At 34.7% G+C, this 16,648-nt stretch overlaps 1 protein-coding gene across 1 annotated transcript; it reads right to left on the reverse strand.

The window, feature by feature from the left end:
* Positions 1 to 3,660: 3,660 nt before the first annotated feature.
* On the reverse strand, positions 3,661 to 4,227 carry LOC119824621 (60S ribosomal protein L18-like). Its single transcript, XM_038344898.1, has one exon. It carries the CDS (start codon positions 4,225 to 4,227, stop codon positions 3,661 to 3,663), a length of 567 nt encoding a protein of 188 aa, XP_038200826.1.
* Positions 4,228 to 16,648: the final 12,421 nt, after the last annotated feature.

Below are 16,648 nucleotides of genomic sequence, written 5' to 3' on the forward strand. Positions count from 1 at the left end.
TCAAAATACCATGCACCAGGGATACTTGAACTTTATAATTATTATTATCATCGTTATTACTATTATTATTTTAAGTGTTGAAAATTTGGGAATTAGAATTATTATTTAGAACATTATATTTGAGATTATTAGTACACAATTTTAAATTCAAAATAATGCATAAATTCTTGTTTGGTCCCTATTCTTGAATTTTTAATTATAATTTAATTACAACATATCTCCCTCACTTTCATCCCTGCAAACTTTCTCATATACCCCATTTTTTGCTCTCCATCAAGTTCTTGGGCTCTTCTTTAATTAATTATTATTGCATGCATGTAAGTTGTCTTAGCCATTGTGCATTTGATGTGAAGTGACACCGTAATCAAGGGAACTCTTGTTAAAAAAAAAAAGCATTTAATTGGGAGATTCCTACAGTTCTATAGGTTTAATCAATTTTCATCAGAGAATGGTTGTGAGTTAGAAACTGAGAGCGACATCCTGATGTATAGGTGAAGAGACAGAAAGACCGTCAGACTAGAGTGAGGTTTTGAAATCTCAAAGCCCACTCCAGTGACACACGTTCTTCATCAAGGCCCTGCACACTCCAACAAGTACACATCCTCATTCCTTCTCAAAAATGCTACTCCCTGATGGCTAAGTATTTAAATATACAAGCCTTTGGGACTGTTCTTATTGAAAACACCACATACATGTATGTATATACATATACATACAAAATACAACCAGTACTGCCCTACCTGATTTATGTTTTCAGGGCTGAGCATCTGGCACTGGACAACCAGTTAATATTCTCTTCCCTGGTGAGAGCCAGGTTTACTCTGTTGCCTTTATTTCTCCGTGCATGTTTCAGGTCTCATGTAATTTTTCTTATCCAGTCTGACATATCTATTGGTGTCAATCCTAGTTTAGCTCACATTTTGGTAGTCATGTTGCTGAGATATTACAGGTGTCTCATATGATGCTAATAAGAGACTTGATTTCACAGAAAACTCCCTGATCCTCTGGTTTTTACTGTCTTTCTGATATACATATACGCTTTTAGTAAGAGTAAAGAGGAAAAAAATGGTTCAAAAATGTTAAGTCTATTTTTACAGCAAAATTTGTAAGTAAGCACAAAGTCTTGATTAATACATGTGTTAAGTTATTCATTTTTAAATATAACAATAACTATCAGATATGAAATGTGATGAACAGAATCAAAACAAATAATCTTATTATAAATTAAACTAATTCAAACATGGAAATAAGCTATGTATTTCAATCACTCCTGTCATAACTGACATTACTTTCTGCAAAATAAACTATGCACACCATTTAAATAAATAATGGTATAAAAAATTCAAAGCCAAATAATAGGAACAGATTTTCACAAAAACAGGAAAAGAAGCTTTTAACAGTTCCAAGGAATAAAGGAACCAGAGCATGTGAATTTTATGGCAATAATTATTTCACTGAGTTTTAAAAATGCCTGTGTCAAAAGTTCAGACATGCACTTTGTAATTTTATATGGAAATGGCTCTTAAGAGTAATACCTGTCATTTAATATAAAACAATAATATTGGGATATCAAAATAAGTAAGTATCTGTTGAAAATCTTTAGAAATGCCTACCAACTATTCTGTCAGTCTGTGGAAAGAACAAAAAGCTATCAAGTAAAAGTCTAAATTTTATTTCTTTTTCTAGGTTGTGTATAAGATTATAAAATGGACAGAGCACATAGTAGCTGGAAAGGATTCTCTTGTCATCATTCTGGGCAAATAAACCCAGGCTAATGACTGGATATGAAGAGACCAGCACAGAGGCCAAATCAGTGATAAGCAACAGTGTCTCCTTTTTGATGTGGGATTCCCCTCTGTATGCTTTAAATATGACTGGTTAATAAAGAAATTGGTTTGAGCCTATAGCAGGGCAGAACAGAGGTAGGTGGGAAAAACTAAACTGAATGCTGGGAGAAAGAAGGTGGAGTCAGGAGAAGCCATGTAAGCCAGCCAGAGACAGAAACCAAAACCTTACCCAGTAAACCATAGTCTCTTGGTGATACACAGATTAATGGAGATGGGTTAATTAAAGATATGAGTTAACCAGAAATATGCTTAAGCTATTGGCCAAACAGTATTGCAGATAATCTGTTTTCTGTGTGATTATTTCAGGGCTGAGCAACAGGGAACAAACAAGCAGCCTCATACTATAATTTTTTGTCAAGCAAAATGAAGATAAACATTGAAGAAAACAGAAGGGACAGGCCTGTGCACATAAACCTTCCCCCTACTCCAAGCAACACTGAACACAAGGTATGGTAGTATTGAGAAGGACTGGGAAGTTTATCCTCTTTGAAGTAAGTGTGAGAAAGAAGTGTGTCACTGGAGTGGGTTTTGATGCTTCTAAGCCTACACAAGGACAAATGTCTCTGTCTCTCAGCCTGTGAATCAGGATGCAGTCTAAAAAGTAGGCTAACATGTGGTATGCATATTTCCAGCCTTGAAGTGAGTCAAGTTACCACATGATCTCACTATTAGGAATGCACAAGGCCTATGAAAATCAGAAGTGATCCAACTCACCTGTTCCTTCATGGTAAGGATCAGTGTCCATTTTGTATTCCCAAACCTCAAGCAGTGCTGTGAGTTATAGGCACATGCTGAAATATTGATCCACTTTCATTTACGTTACTCTTGGCTAGGATATGGACTTCAGTGTACCTCTCATTTTTAGGGGTGATGAGGGTAGCAAGGACCCTTTTTAATACCAAGTCTGTTGACAAGCATTCACCTTCAAACACACTACTTGTCATTTGAATAGTATCCCATTATCTGTATACAGGATGCTATAGTAGCAAAACTTTTTGTTTGGGAAGTTAGTGCTCAGCTAGTAAGTATAACGCTGGGCATTTCATAATGGTATTCCTGTGAGGGATAGCAGTGAAAAATTATCTGAATTGTTTTGGGTTATGGGCATGTTTGTGACTGATTTTTTTTTTTTTGTTTACTCAGTTGAGAAACATCTACCTTGAAAGTAGGCAGCACCATGTTATGGACTGTCTCCTAGACAGCATGAGTAGGGAAAAAGAGCTGTACACTGACATGCACGTATTCTTTCTGTTTCCGAATGGGTGAGATGAATGCCATCACGTCTCTGCCTTGACTTACCCTCAATGTTGAAAGTGTAAGCTGAAGAAACATTTTTTCTTCTCTAAGTAATTTATGTCAAGATTTTTGATAACAGCCACAGTAATCAGACTATGCATTTTACAGAACACGATGGTGAGAGTGTCCTTTATGAGAGGGTTTTGACTTCAAGTCATGAGGCAAGCAAAGAAAAAGAGAAAAATATTCTGGGGTCCCAATATCCAGAAAAGAATTTCCCTAACAATGTAAATTTCTACAAATAAGTCTTGTCTGAAAAAAATGCATTACCATTTCCAAAATTTTCCACCCTGAAAACCAAGTATTTCACATAAGAATTAGTAGATGTCAGTCCATAATCAAAAGGACAGAAACTATCATTATTTTGAACCATCTAAAGTTGAATTTTTTTCCTAAATCCTTAAATATAATGGTATAAAAGGTGGTAAGATGTTGAAAATGACATGTGGGAAGATTCTTTCTTTCTTTTTTTTTTTTTAACATCCAAAGCTTCTTTTAATAACAGTAAGATCCAGGGTTAGTTTCTGTAGCCGCGGCTGGCCCTTCTGCCTCTGGCACGTTCAAACTTCCGGCCCTTGGAGCGGATATAGGGTTTGGTATGGCTGTGTGGGGTTCCTGGGGCCTTGCCAAAATGCTGGTACACCTCTCGGCCCTTCCGAGGTCCAGACAGGAGCACAGTGCCACGGCCCTTGGGAGACTCCAAGGCCAGCCGGTCAAAGGTGAGGATCTTACCCCCAGCCTTGAGGATGCGACTTCGGGCCCGGCTGCTCACCCGCAGTGCACACACCTTCAGTTTGGGCACATCGAGAATCCTCACGTCATCTGTGACTGTCCCCACAACCACAGCCGTCTTGTTTTCTCGGCCAGGAAGCTTCATCTTTTGGATCATCCGGGACAGGGACAGAGGTGGCCGGTTGGTGCGACTCATGAATAACCTTTTCAGCACAACCTGATTGAAGGTGGAGTTGGTTCGCCTGGCCAGAAACCTGTACAGCTTGACCAGCAGCCGCAGGTAGATGTCCTGGCTCTTGGGCTCCTTGCGCCTAATCTTTCGGTCCTTGTTGTGGCGGATATCAACACCCATGATGGCGCCTCCTGCACGGCCTGGTCCGGAAAGACAGCGGGAAGATTCTTGTGATTCTTTGCTGATGTCTTTAGAACAAATTGACTTGTCCCTCTGTCAGCAAAAGCCTGCTTAAAGCGTGAAATGGTACTCTATGATTTTAATTTTGAGAATTCAATGAAATATTAAATCCTATAAAAATGTGTGCTTTATAATTGTTAACATTGCTACTAGAAATGATTGGCCGGAATCCACCATGTTGGAAAGCATGCAGAATTGGATTTTGACACACATCATCCTGTAGTTCTTTGGTAAAAGAGAATTTTTATAGCTTTTTTTCTACATAGTTTCCTCAAAGCTACATGTATTTTTCATAGTGTGAATAGTAAAATTATAGATTTTTCTCTTCACTCAAGTAAACACTTTTAAAAATCATTGAGTAGAATAACTTATTTTAAAATGGTGCATTGTTGGAAAGTTACATTCAAATAAGGTGCATAAAATGTTTTCTCTGTTTCATTTACAAATTATGATTAAACTCTTTAGAATGCGGATGGAATGTTCTTTAATTTTAGCTGTACAAGAACTCGCAAATCTTCAACAATGAGTATGATGACAAGTATATACAAAGCACTTCAGTAGAACTATTCAGGATTGTTATAAGTGGTTCTTACTGTACTAAAAGGTTTTAACTCCAAATATAAAAAATAAATTGTACAATAAATGGAGAATGAAGAAAGCAGCATAAATTGCCCCCTTTACAAATTTGATCTATACTTCAGGTATCATTGTAATATTTTTATTTTAGCATTTGTCTTTAATAGCAATAAAATGTACATGCATGCATGCATGCATATCCCCCACACAACAATATCTATATAAACCGTATTTATAAATGAGCATTTTTGCCTGAGATTAAAATTTTCTTATCATCTGTACACTTTTATAATTCTTGACTTTAACACATAAGGACCTTCACCAGTCATTGTTCTGCCAGTTTGTGGGTGTAAAAGGGCAAGTTGAGTTATACATTTTTCATTATCCTTTCTGTTAGGTAGAAATGGGTTGGTTAATATCTTCAGTTTACTGCATCTTGTACTGCATCTTTAAATTAGAATATTTAATTCTGATATTAAAGCTCTTAATAACCAACTTGTGAGCTTGCTGCATTCCTTCAAAACTTTCATCGGAATTCCAACGTTAACTATTCTCCATGGGAATCTTTAGCTATACATATTACACGGTTAATGTACATATGTATGTAAATCTTACTCATATAGATTTTATGTAGTATGCATACACACATACAAACATATGCACACATACACAAACGGATGTATACATACATACACACACATACACAGTTTGTCTCTCTCTATATATTTATTTTCCTAGTACTTGAATTGCACAATAAATCTCTAAAATATAAATGATCTCCTATGTTTAAAAAATATGGAAACACATCCCATTTTAAAATTTTCCTCTCATTTTCTATGGAAATTTTCATGAGTAGTTTGTACTAAATAAGTGGAAATCATGTCATTTTTCTCTATGGAGAAAAAAAAAAAACAACTAACATCCAAACAACAGATTTAGTGGAACACTGGTAAATGGGGTGATTTAACCATATTTTAAGAAAATTACATAAACATGAGCCCAGATTAAAATTCTTCATTATAAATAATTTAGAAAGAGAAAGAGAAAGGTCTTCACTCAAGTTAAGTTTACAGTGTCAAACTTATCTCACTTAAAAGTGACTCACAGAATCATATGCACAGTTTCATTTGCTCAAAATCCACAAAGATAGAGCTAAAGTATCTCTAAAATGTCTGATCTCTAGGTCATCAACTAATGTATATTACTTTATTACCCATTAAATATTTTAAGAATTTAATATAACAACAATGTGAAACTAATGATCTACCGTAAATAAACTAAGATCAAATATGTATAAGTAGATCTATCTCACTAAAGAAATTTGAAAAAAATTTTAAAAGTTCTAAAAAGATTGGAGTGAAACTTGTTTAGAGCCATATGTATTAGACTATTGTATTAGGAAAACTTTCCCCTGATGTTTCTCCTCTGGATGGATCATAGGGGATGTTGTTATAAATATACAGGGAATCTAGTTTAGCTCCTAAGGTCTTTTATATTTCAGGTGTAAGCATGAATTCAGGATTCTCAAGAACAGGATGTTGCCTTTCCAATGCACCTTGTGACTGGCCTCAAAGAGTCACAGAAGTCCATGACAGTATTACTTTTGTGCATAATTGTCCTGGAGAGAATGATTCTAACTATAGAAGTCTAACAGTAATGCAAATGAATACATGATATCAAGTGTTAATGGAAACAGTTTAGGTACAGAGAATGAAGCAGAATCATAGAAAGCCTCAATGACCTCATCTCTAAATCTAGGCCAAAAGTGTAGGAAACAAGAAGGAAGGGGACCCCAGAACAAAATAAGCAGTGCCAACTATTAAGAGTAAGCTTCTCAGTTATGTAGTTTATAGGATGACAGTAGAAAGTCTGGCATATCCCCTATAGGAGATAGAGTATTATAGAATGAAGAATGGATTGATTCAGTCTACAAGGCTCTCAGCATTTCACCTATTTTGTAATTGAGATATTTATTATTGCTGCTGTTTTGACTAATATAATATTGTCTATTGAGGCTTTTGTGTTCCTTCTATTTTATAAATATCACCTTCTTGTCCTTTGTAGATATTACAGAAAATATTCTAAGCTTCCAAATGCATATGTTTCCTTTTCTATGCAAATATTTTTCATTCTCATCCTCTGTAGTGATGTGGGATTCCCCTCTGCTTTCTGTGAATGTGTTTTGTTAATGAGTAAAGCTGATTTGGTCCTATAGTTGGGCAGAATAGAGCTAGGTAATAAGACTAAGCTGAATGCTAGAAGAAAGTAGGCCGAGTATGGGAGATTCCATAGAGCTGTGGAAGGAGAAAGACGCAAGCTGCTAGCCAGAAACTTACAGGTAGACCACAATCCTCATGGTAAAATATAAAATAATAGAAGTGGGTTAAGTTAAGATGTAAGACCTAGCTAGAAATGTGCTTAAGCTATTGGTCAAACAATAATGCAATTAATATAGTTTCAGTGTGATTAGTTTGGGTCTGGGCAGCTGGGAAATGAACTAAGAGCCTCTGTCAACACAGTAGCTTACTTTTTTTTGGAGCCCCTAGGCTTCTTTCCATTTTATTTTTTACAAATGTTCTTTTATAGACTGTTGCCTCATTTTTTAAGTACATTTAAATACTAGGTTATTTAGTCTAGTAATTATTATATATGATTTTTGGTATATACTTCAGATAATGTAATTTATATGCAGTTGCAATATTACCTGTGTGTGTTTATTTTATAACATTAAATTTTTAAAAATTAGATTATTTGTTCTAATAAATTTTCACTTTGACATTTTCCTTCCCCAATTTTGATACTGTTCATTATTTTTCCCTTGCCTAGCCCACTTTTGTTTGCAAAAGAGATTAAATTAATTGGCATCTTTGTTTTGCTACAGTTCATGTAGAAAAAGTTTTCAAGTCTCCTGTATTCAGTACAATGCTGGATATTATAAGTGGATTTATTAACTAAGATATGAAGTGACTGATTTCTATAAACTCACCTATATTATCATAAAAAGGCCATAGGTAGTTTTAATCATTGGCATGATCATATTGCATTGTCCTTCATGATTTTACATTTACTGCAGTGGCTAAATTGAAACTTTCTTGAATACCTGAAGTTAATTCCACTTTATGAAGTTCAATAAACTCTTTAATGTGATACTGGATGCAGTTACCTCTAATAGCATAGTTAATCAACTCACCTTTAATCCTACCATTGGTGTATCAGTCCTTGGTATAGTCTTTATATGGATTGATTCTTAGTTCTACCACATTTCCCTTATTTATCATTTTCCTTACTGAATAAAGAATTTTTATTTGTTTCTTAAACTTTTTTATTCTGCTATATATCTTCAACCTTTAGTTATCCTGAAAAATAAAAAAAAGTTTAAAAAAATCAGTTATAAAATTATAGACACTGTCTATAGTGACCCCTGCCCCCAGACACACCATATCTCTGGCAATGATAGCAACTTAATATGAACATAATGATAGGAACAGAAATAAATGAATGTTATCATAAAATTCTTAAGTGGTATTATACTACTCTAGCACTCTGATCTTTTGATATTCAATTTTACATTTTTTATCTTAAACCTTAATCTATACATGCATCTAAAGTTATTTAGGTTTTTTTATACAGGTGGTATGAAAAAAGCAGTCTGAGCAATGCATGAGGATGAAGCCAATAAGAGCCATTTCTCCATGTTTTTTGTTGTATTTCTTCTCTCCAGTTTCCTACTTAGTTTCTTTTTTGACATCTCTCAGTGATAAGATATCTATTAGAAAAAAAATCAAATTCTTTCTTCTCCAAATATCTTTTGGCCATGGTATTTTATCCCAGCAATAAAAATTTTAATTAAAAAAGAAATTATTACCAAGGTCTTGGAATATTGCTGGCAGAGACCTGAGCAGATATTTTTGGGAGAATTTTGATGGCATTTGAACTTTGGGCTTGAAAAGCCATGAACTTGGAAGATAAGATTTTTAACAGTTATGCAGACAGTGGAGGTCTGGCTTGTGACTTGTTAAAGGGAAGCACGGTCTATGGGCGCCAATCATGTGGTGTTTTGCATTAAGAATTTAAGGATCTGGTCATAAGAAGTTCAAGAATCAGCTATGATTATCAAGAGACTAGAACCACCAAAGCTAAGTCATTGCTCTGTTGTGACAAGTGATATTGGTCAGCTGGCTTTGAAAATTCAGATGTGATAGGAAGATACCAAAATCATTGTGGTAGAATATTCTGGGATGTGTTTCCAGAGGGAAAGCATTTAGAATCTGTAATTTTCCTTAATCTCACCCAGCAATAGACATTGCAAGTTACAGCAGTGATTTGCTCTAAGCATAGTACTATATATTTGAAATTTGTCAGGAAGGTTTTATATTGCATTCTGGATATGTTTGTGAAGAATACTGAGAATTAAATGGCAAGTTTTCAATCACACATTTCTTTCATGGACAACCTATGCAAATATTAAACCTTTATCCTAGGGAAAAACTTTAAATACACAGATATTGTTTAGTTTCAATATGAGTTTATTACTCCAATCATTTTGTATGTTGGTAATTGCTTTGAAGAATGCAATTAGTTTAGTACTCAGATAAATAAAAAATCTTTCTTTCTCACTTTTGTCTCACATCCCTTCTACACATCCTCCAGACTGCTGAAAATGCAAGTAATGCTTCTGTTTCCTTTCTCATGACTATTTTAATATTCATGTTCCTTTAAAGACTTACAGATTTATAAACAAAATTAGTCACTTCATTTTACACCCTATATCTTAATGTTGGTAGACATGAGGACATCTTCTGTATACAAATATATCGACTCCACTATTATTGTTTGCAAGTTTAGAGATTTGAGCTAATAATTTAAGTACTCTTAAGTCCCTTCAACACATCCCATAAACCAAATATTGATATATTACAACACATTGAAATGCTAACATATCAAATGATTATGTCTTTGATAGAAACTATGAATTATTTTATTGCTCTTTGAAAGAATCTTCAAAATCTAAGCCACTCAGTGTTTCCTAGCACTGTGGGTATCTGGTTGTACTGCTTACATGCACAGACTGGTAAGCTTTCCAAAGTGGTTGCACAAGTTTCAGTATTCCATTTTCTCAGAAAATTAGGAATCAACCTACCACAGGATCCACCAATATCACTCTTTATTTTCATATATCAAGACCAATGGTGACATTAAAATTTAGAATTTGTGATTCTAAATTCTGATTTTTTTTTTAAAAAAAATTAAATTATTTATTTAGAGATAGACTCACAGATCACAATCCTCTGCTGGAATGGAGAACAGCAACAGAATCCCGCAGCTGGAAAAGAGAGAGCAGGAGGCATGCTTTATATTGGCATATATAGTGTTAGAGGGCACACCCAAGTGGTCAGGTAACTTAATTTCCTACATCACCCTCTGAATCAGTTTAACTGAGCTAATGGAAGCTCACCAACCTCCAGCTGAGAACCAGCATGGGATCAAACTAGTCCCCCTGAATGGGAATTACAATTGAATGGCTGGAGCAAACTAGGGGTCACTGGAAGTGGAACCAAGATTTATCCCTACTGCTCTTACTGGCTTTTTGGGACCCCATTCTCTTTGGATGGATAATTTGCTCAGGCTAGATATAGTAGGGAGGGCCTTGGACCTTCTCTAAGTGTCTTGCCCTCTCTGAGGATTGGATGGGGGTGGGGTAGGGAGGTAGGTGGTGAGGTAGTGGGAGGGAATGGGAAGAGGGGAGGGAGTGGGAACTAGGATTAGCATGTAAAATGAAAAGAAAATATATATAGGCTTTTTTCTTTAAAAAAATAAGTTAAATTTAAAGAAAAGATGAAAATAAAAACACAAGAAGCACCCACATATACACACATACAAATAATTCCCCTTTGCTAATAATCTTGTCTTGAATGGACTTAAAGTTTGCTGTGTATGATCTGATATCTGATCATTCTTGAAAATATCCTACTACTCTTCTCTAGATGCCCGATGCCTGGAGAACATGATCTGCTTGCCTTCATATGAGAAGCATTTTAGAAGAAAAAAGGGAAAACTACATAATTTTCCACTTTGTCAGTCATCTTCAGCCCGATGACCCTATGACTATTTGTTTGCCTTATCTAATTGGGGTTCCTTTGTGAGTGGTAGTCCTTCAGAGAAAAATTCATTTGCCAGCAGCCTAAAATAGCATCCTTTGTCAATTTCCAGTGCAATACCTTTTATTTTGTGAGTTTGTATTCACAGTACAAAATTACAATTTATGTTGCTAACTGTATGCTTCTTTATTGGCCTTTTTTGTAATTTTACTACTGTTTTCTTTCTCATCATATGGAAAACTGTTTTCATGAAAAAGGAAAGATTCAAATTTTCTATTTATGTTATTCCTTTGTTTCTAGTGGGAAGCTTGACAAACAACCACTATTTATCTTAGAACTCATAATTGATTGAAAATATTAATTAAAGTAAGACTATGTACTAAAGTTTAAATTAGATCCCTTTGACTATTTATTTCTACATAAGTATTTTTGTACTGTATGTTCAAAACTAATAAGAGGCTACCTACCAAAGAAAATACTTCTTGGGTGTATTAAGTGGCTTCGACTCAGTTCTTTATCTTTAAATAACAACAACAAAAAAACTTCCAGATAATAAAATTCATCTGATTATAAGTTGTTTTACTGAATGCTTCTGGCAGTTTTGCTTTGACAATAGAATGGAGGAAAAGGCTGCCCTACAGAAACTAAGAGTGATATTAGTTGTAAAGTATAAACTTCACAGGTCGAGTTATTAAGAAAGGATAAAGGTGTAGGTCAGGGATATGTTTAAGTAAAAGAAAGCAGCACTGATTGTGAGATTATGCTTATCTATAAAGAAAATCTATATCTCCTCTGTAAGATACCATGCTTATCTATAAAGAAAAAATTCTGAGGTTGCTATGCAGGTATAGGGGTTGTAGAAAGGGAACTGGAGTCTATTGTTTTCCTGTTATCTATGTCGTGGACAAAAGGTGTTTTGTCTTTGCAAAAATCCTGATTTCTGAGAAAGAATGATCAGTTTACCCTAAAGATCTTGCATTCCTTCTTTTCAAGTATCCAAGACTAATTTAACCTTCTGGCCTTCAGAGAAGAATCATCCTCAGAAGAGTATATGTGAGTTTGGCATAAAACACACATTTCTCTCTTTCCAAATAGGAATGGACTGAATGGCTCAAGAGTTTTTGGTTTGTTTTAATGGGATTCTCAACTCCCCTCTTGTCTCCTCTACCGTGAGTTTTAAGAATTGTAATGGAAACTTCCTTTTTTTTTTGTTTAATTGGCACACCTGTGTTCACTTAAAATATTTGCTGGATAAAGTATTGGTATAGATGATGATATACTTCATATTTAATGGGAGTAGGTATGAGGTAAATCTTCAGATTAACATTTTTTCCTTCATCCCCAAGAGAGTCCCTTTCTAACTCTGTGATTGTGCTCCAGCCATTCTAGCTATTTTATTGAGATCCAAGTTAAGCGTAAGATTCTGTCTCAGAATCGAAAAGGTAGTGTGACTGAGAAAGATAAGAGGTGTCAACCTCTGACATGCTCACACATGTGCACAAAGATACCAAAACATAAACCAGACACACATAGACACAAAGGAAATGCTTTCACCATGCCTGATATTTTAATATTAACTATATATCTTGAAATAAAATAGATATAACCTGATTTTACACTATAAATATTGGTTGGATATGATATGTTTAAAATAGGTACTTTAAATAAATATGGAATACCTTGATTTAATGTAGACTTAAACATTTAGAAAATAATATTTATATCACATAATGAATTCAATAAATTTATGTGACAGTCGTTGAAAGTAGATTACAGTACAGGTGATACTGGGGATGCCAAACTAGGTATATGGACGAAAAGAATGAAAAGAAGACAAAAGACTTATTTTCTTGCAGTTTGAATCTTAGAAATATTAATCAAGTAATTGTACAAAGAAACATTAGAAATAATAATTTATATGTGTTGAGAAAAGTTTTAAGGTAATACAAACTCAGCAAAGGGCAATTTAAATCAAATTGCAGCATTAAGGAAAATAGAAATATTGCTTTAAAAGTGTATTCTGAGTTGGCATTAATTACGAAAAGAGGAGTGTAAGAGAGCTATACACAGTAGGGGCCGAGCATGAGAAGGGTACTTGAAAGCTTGAGATGTTTAAAAAGCACTGACATTTAAGAAATTCAAATATTGTTATTTCTTCTGTATTTTGAATGGATCATACAGAGTGGTATGAATGGGAATGGAGACTAGTTTGGAGTCATGAACACAGAACAATGTGTGAGGGGATGCCACCTGGGAGACTATGACAGTTCTGGAAGACCCTGATAATTATTGTGGTTTGAAAACATAAGAGAGAGAAGGTGCTGAAAAATGGAGACATGTATAATGAATCTAAAATCATAACAGCAATCTTGGAATTAGTGTGAAATACACACACACACACACACACACACACACACACACATTGTGCATGTGTGTATTTAAAATAGTTTTTGTTGATTGACCCCTGCACTAAATGTATCAAACAAATGCTTAACTGAATAGTAATATCTTAGAAAATAAAAGAGTGACTAATTCATAATGGTAAAACTACTGGATAAAAACAGCTTGCTTAGTAAAGAGGTTTAAGTTAAATTCTCAAAATTACATACACAACAACTTTTTAATTATAATTGTGCAGTTACAGGTTTGAAAGTTGGTCCACTGCTTAAGATCACATAGTATCATTCCAAAAGAACCAAGTTTAGTTCTCAGTACCCATATATAGCAGCTCACAGAAGCCAATAATACTATAAACAGAATAACTAATCATAAACTTTCAATAGTTAGTGCTTCACTTAATATTTAACATGAAGAAAATTGTCGTGCACCGCGCCCCCGTGTCTGCGCTCTGTGCACTAGAACCCAGTTCGTGAGCTTCGGGCAAGGGGCTGGAGGCTGAGAAATCACATGCAGAGACAGACCGACACGCAGACCTTTTAACACTGATACCAAAAGCCCCTCTTTATTAGCACCATGTACACTGCAGTCAATGGCCAACAGGTGAAAATCCCATCCTCTGATCCTCTAAGCTAGGCACAGCTTCTAGTAATTTTAATTAGAAGGTTCTAGGAGGGAAGGAGCAGCTGAAGGCCAGGACTCATTAGTCCCAAGAGAAAAGGTTCCTTAAATTACATATGTGGAACTCATCTCAACTAAGGAATAGTATGAAAAGACTTTGGAAAGTATTCCACTGCTACTTCTAAAAGAGAGCCATATTTTAATCATAAAATATTTAAATAGCAATAAGTACAGATCATCAGTCTCTACAGACCATTTCTAAATGCATCTATCATTCTGTAAGATCAATGGGACAGGCACTGTGCAGCTAATACATAACTGTATAAATTTGGATATTTGTAGCATATGTTCAAAGAATTTAAAGATTACTTGTTGACTTCTAATGAAGCTATCCATAAAATTAAAAAAAAGGCCAGCTGTGTGGTGTGCTTGATAATTTATCACAGGAGATATAAGCACATTTATAACTAAGGGAAGGGATAAATTTGTTATTTTGTGAGTATAAGAATATATTATAATCCTCATGGTAAAATACTTACAATTAAGAATTTCATTACCATTTTTGTTTTGTATACAGATAATTAACAGTTCTAAAACCATATAACGGCTTTGTAGATACTGTTTTCTCATCTGTGTAAGAGTGTCCAGCAGTTCCATCATTTTCTGTCTGTATCATTTTAGACAAGCATCTCAAGGCACTTGCCTATTCAAGCTATCTCAAGACAGGCCTTAGATAATTCGCCAAAGGAAGCATCAACTACACTCTACTTAGTTCTGCTGATGTGCCAATCAGTGTTGAAATTACTATGAACTCTTAAAAGGGTCAGTTTGGCTTCAATTCTATCAAATCAAATTGGCATACACACTCAGAATGAATTCTTCCACAATACTTAATGGAAATTTAGTGCCCTATGTTGCATCCACATAAGAGGATAATTGTCATTCTATTCAAATACAAAAAGCAAATTCGTCCAAAATATTTCTTGGCGTTATGTCCTTAAAACTCCTCTTTAGACCCCAATTGCCGTAAATATATTTATTTTGTTCTTTGAATCAATATGGAATAATTCAGTAGTGTATACTCTTGCAGATCTTCTTTGAAACCCATCATGGATTAACCCTAACTTTACATTTGGAGGATATTTTGGTTTTAATTCACACACAACACACTCTAAATCCATTCATGACAAGTAGATTATAATAAATGTGCCATTTTTGCTATGTTTGCTCCTACCTATTCAAGAGCATGAGAGATTTTTTTTTCATTTTCTGATATCTTCTTCAATTTCTTTCTTTAGATACTTAATATAGTGTATAGATACTTTGAAAATTAAAAAAGTAACTAACTCATTTGTTCCTTGTATTTTGGTAAGGAATTCTGTACTCCCAGTTTTGCTTGGGTTATATAAGAGCTATGAGAAATACATTTGGGCAGATCACAGTATTCACCGGATGCCCTCCTGATTCTATCTGTTGTCTTTTGTCTATTTGCTTCTCCATGCTTATTCCTCCTTCCAAGTAAGGATGAATGAATAGCTTGGATGGGACCCTGAAAGGAGAGCCAAAATAATCCTGTAAAATAAAGGAACTTCATTATCTCCTATAGAGCTACAGTAATAAAAACAGCTTGATTTGGGCACAAAAGCAGACATGTGGGTAAATGGAATTGAATTGAAGAACCTGATACTAATCCATACAACTATGAACACCTCAATTTTTACAAAGAACCCAAAATTGTACAATGGAAAAAAGAAAGCATCTTCATGTTGCCATTATTTTTGAGATAGCAGATTAAATTGTGTAAATGTATGACATTTTCTTTATCCATTCTTCTGTTGAGGGACATTTAGAATGTTTTTCCAGTTTCTGGCTATTGTGAATGAAGCTGCAATGAATGTGATTGAGCAAGTATCCTTCAGGTAGAATAGAGCCTCTTTGGTTATACACCCAAAAGCTGGATCTTGAACATATTGATTTTCATAGTGACTGTACAAGTTTGCACTCCCACCAGCAACTGAGGAATGTTCTTCTTGTTCTACATATATTCTAGCATTATCTGGGCCTTTCAATATTTCATCTTAGCCGTTCTCCTAAATGTGACGTGGAATCTCAAGGTAGTTTTAGTTGCATTTCCCCCATAGCTAAAGATGTTGAACATTCTTTTAAATGTTCCTCAGCCATTTGAGGATTTTCTACTGAAAATTCTCTGTTTAGATAAGTACTTCATTTTTAATTGAACCATATGGCTTTTTGATATCTAGTTTGCTGAGTTCTTTATACAGTTTTAGATAATAGCCCTATGTCAGATAGGGAATTAGTAAAATTATTTTTCCATTCTGTAGGCTATCTCTTAAGCTGAATGACCGCGTCCATTGGCTTACAGAGATTTTTGGTTTTGAGAAGGTCTCATTTATTTTTGTTGTTCTTTTCTACTTGAATTTATTATTCATTTTTTTTAAAGAAGAAAGAGGAGCAGGAAGAGATGAAGAAAAGAAGGAGAGGGAGAAGGAGAAAGAGGAAGTTAGGAAGTTAGGTATGACCAGGAAAATAACTCATAAACACTGTGAACACTAATGAAGAACCCAAAGCTTGGGATAGTATTGTACGCTCAGCTTTCGATCTCAAATAGACACACCACCCTCAGCTTTCTTTTCAATGAGACACCCAGA

The sequence above is a fragment of the Arvicola amphibius genome, chromosome 1, assembly GCF_903992535.2.
Source record: "Arvicola amphibius chromosome 1, mArvAmp1.2, whole genome shotgun sequence".
Classification (NCBI taxonomy): domain Eukaryota; kingdom Metazoa; phylum Chordata; class Mammalia; order Rodentia; family Cricetidae; genus Arvicola; species Arvicola amphibius.

Coding starts and splice junctions, on each gene's coding strand:
- LOC119824621 (XM_038344898.1), bottom strand. CDS start 4,227: ATGGGTGTTGATATCCGCCACAACAAGGACCGAAAGATTAGGCGCAAG.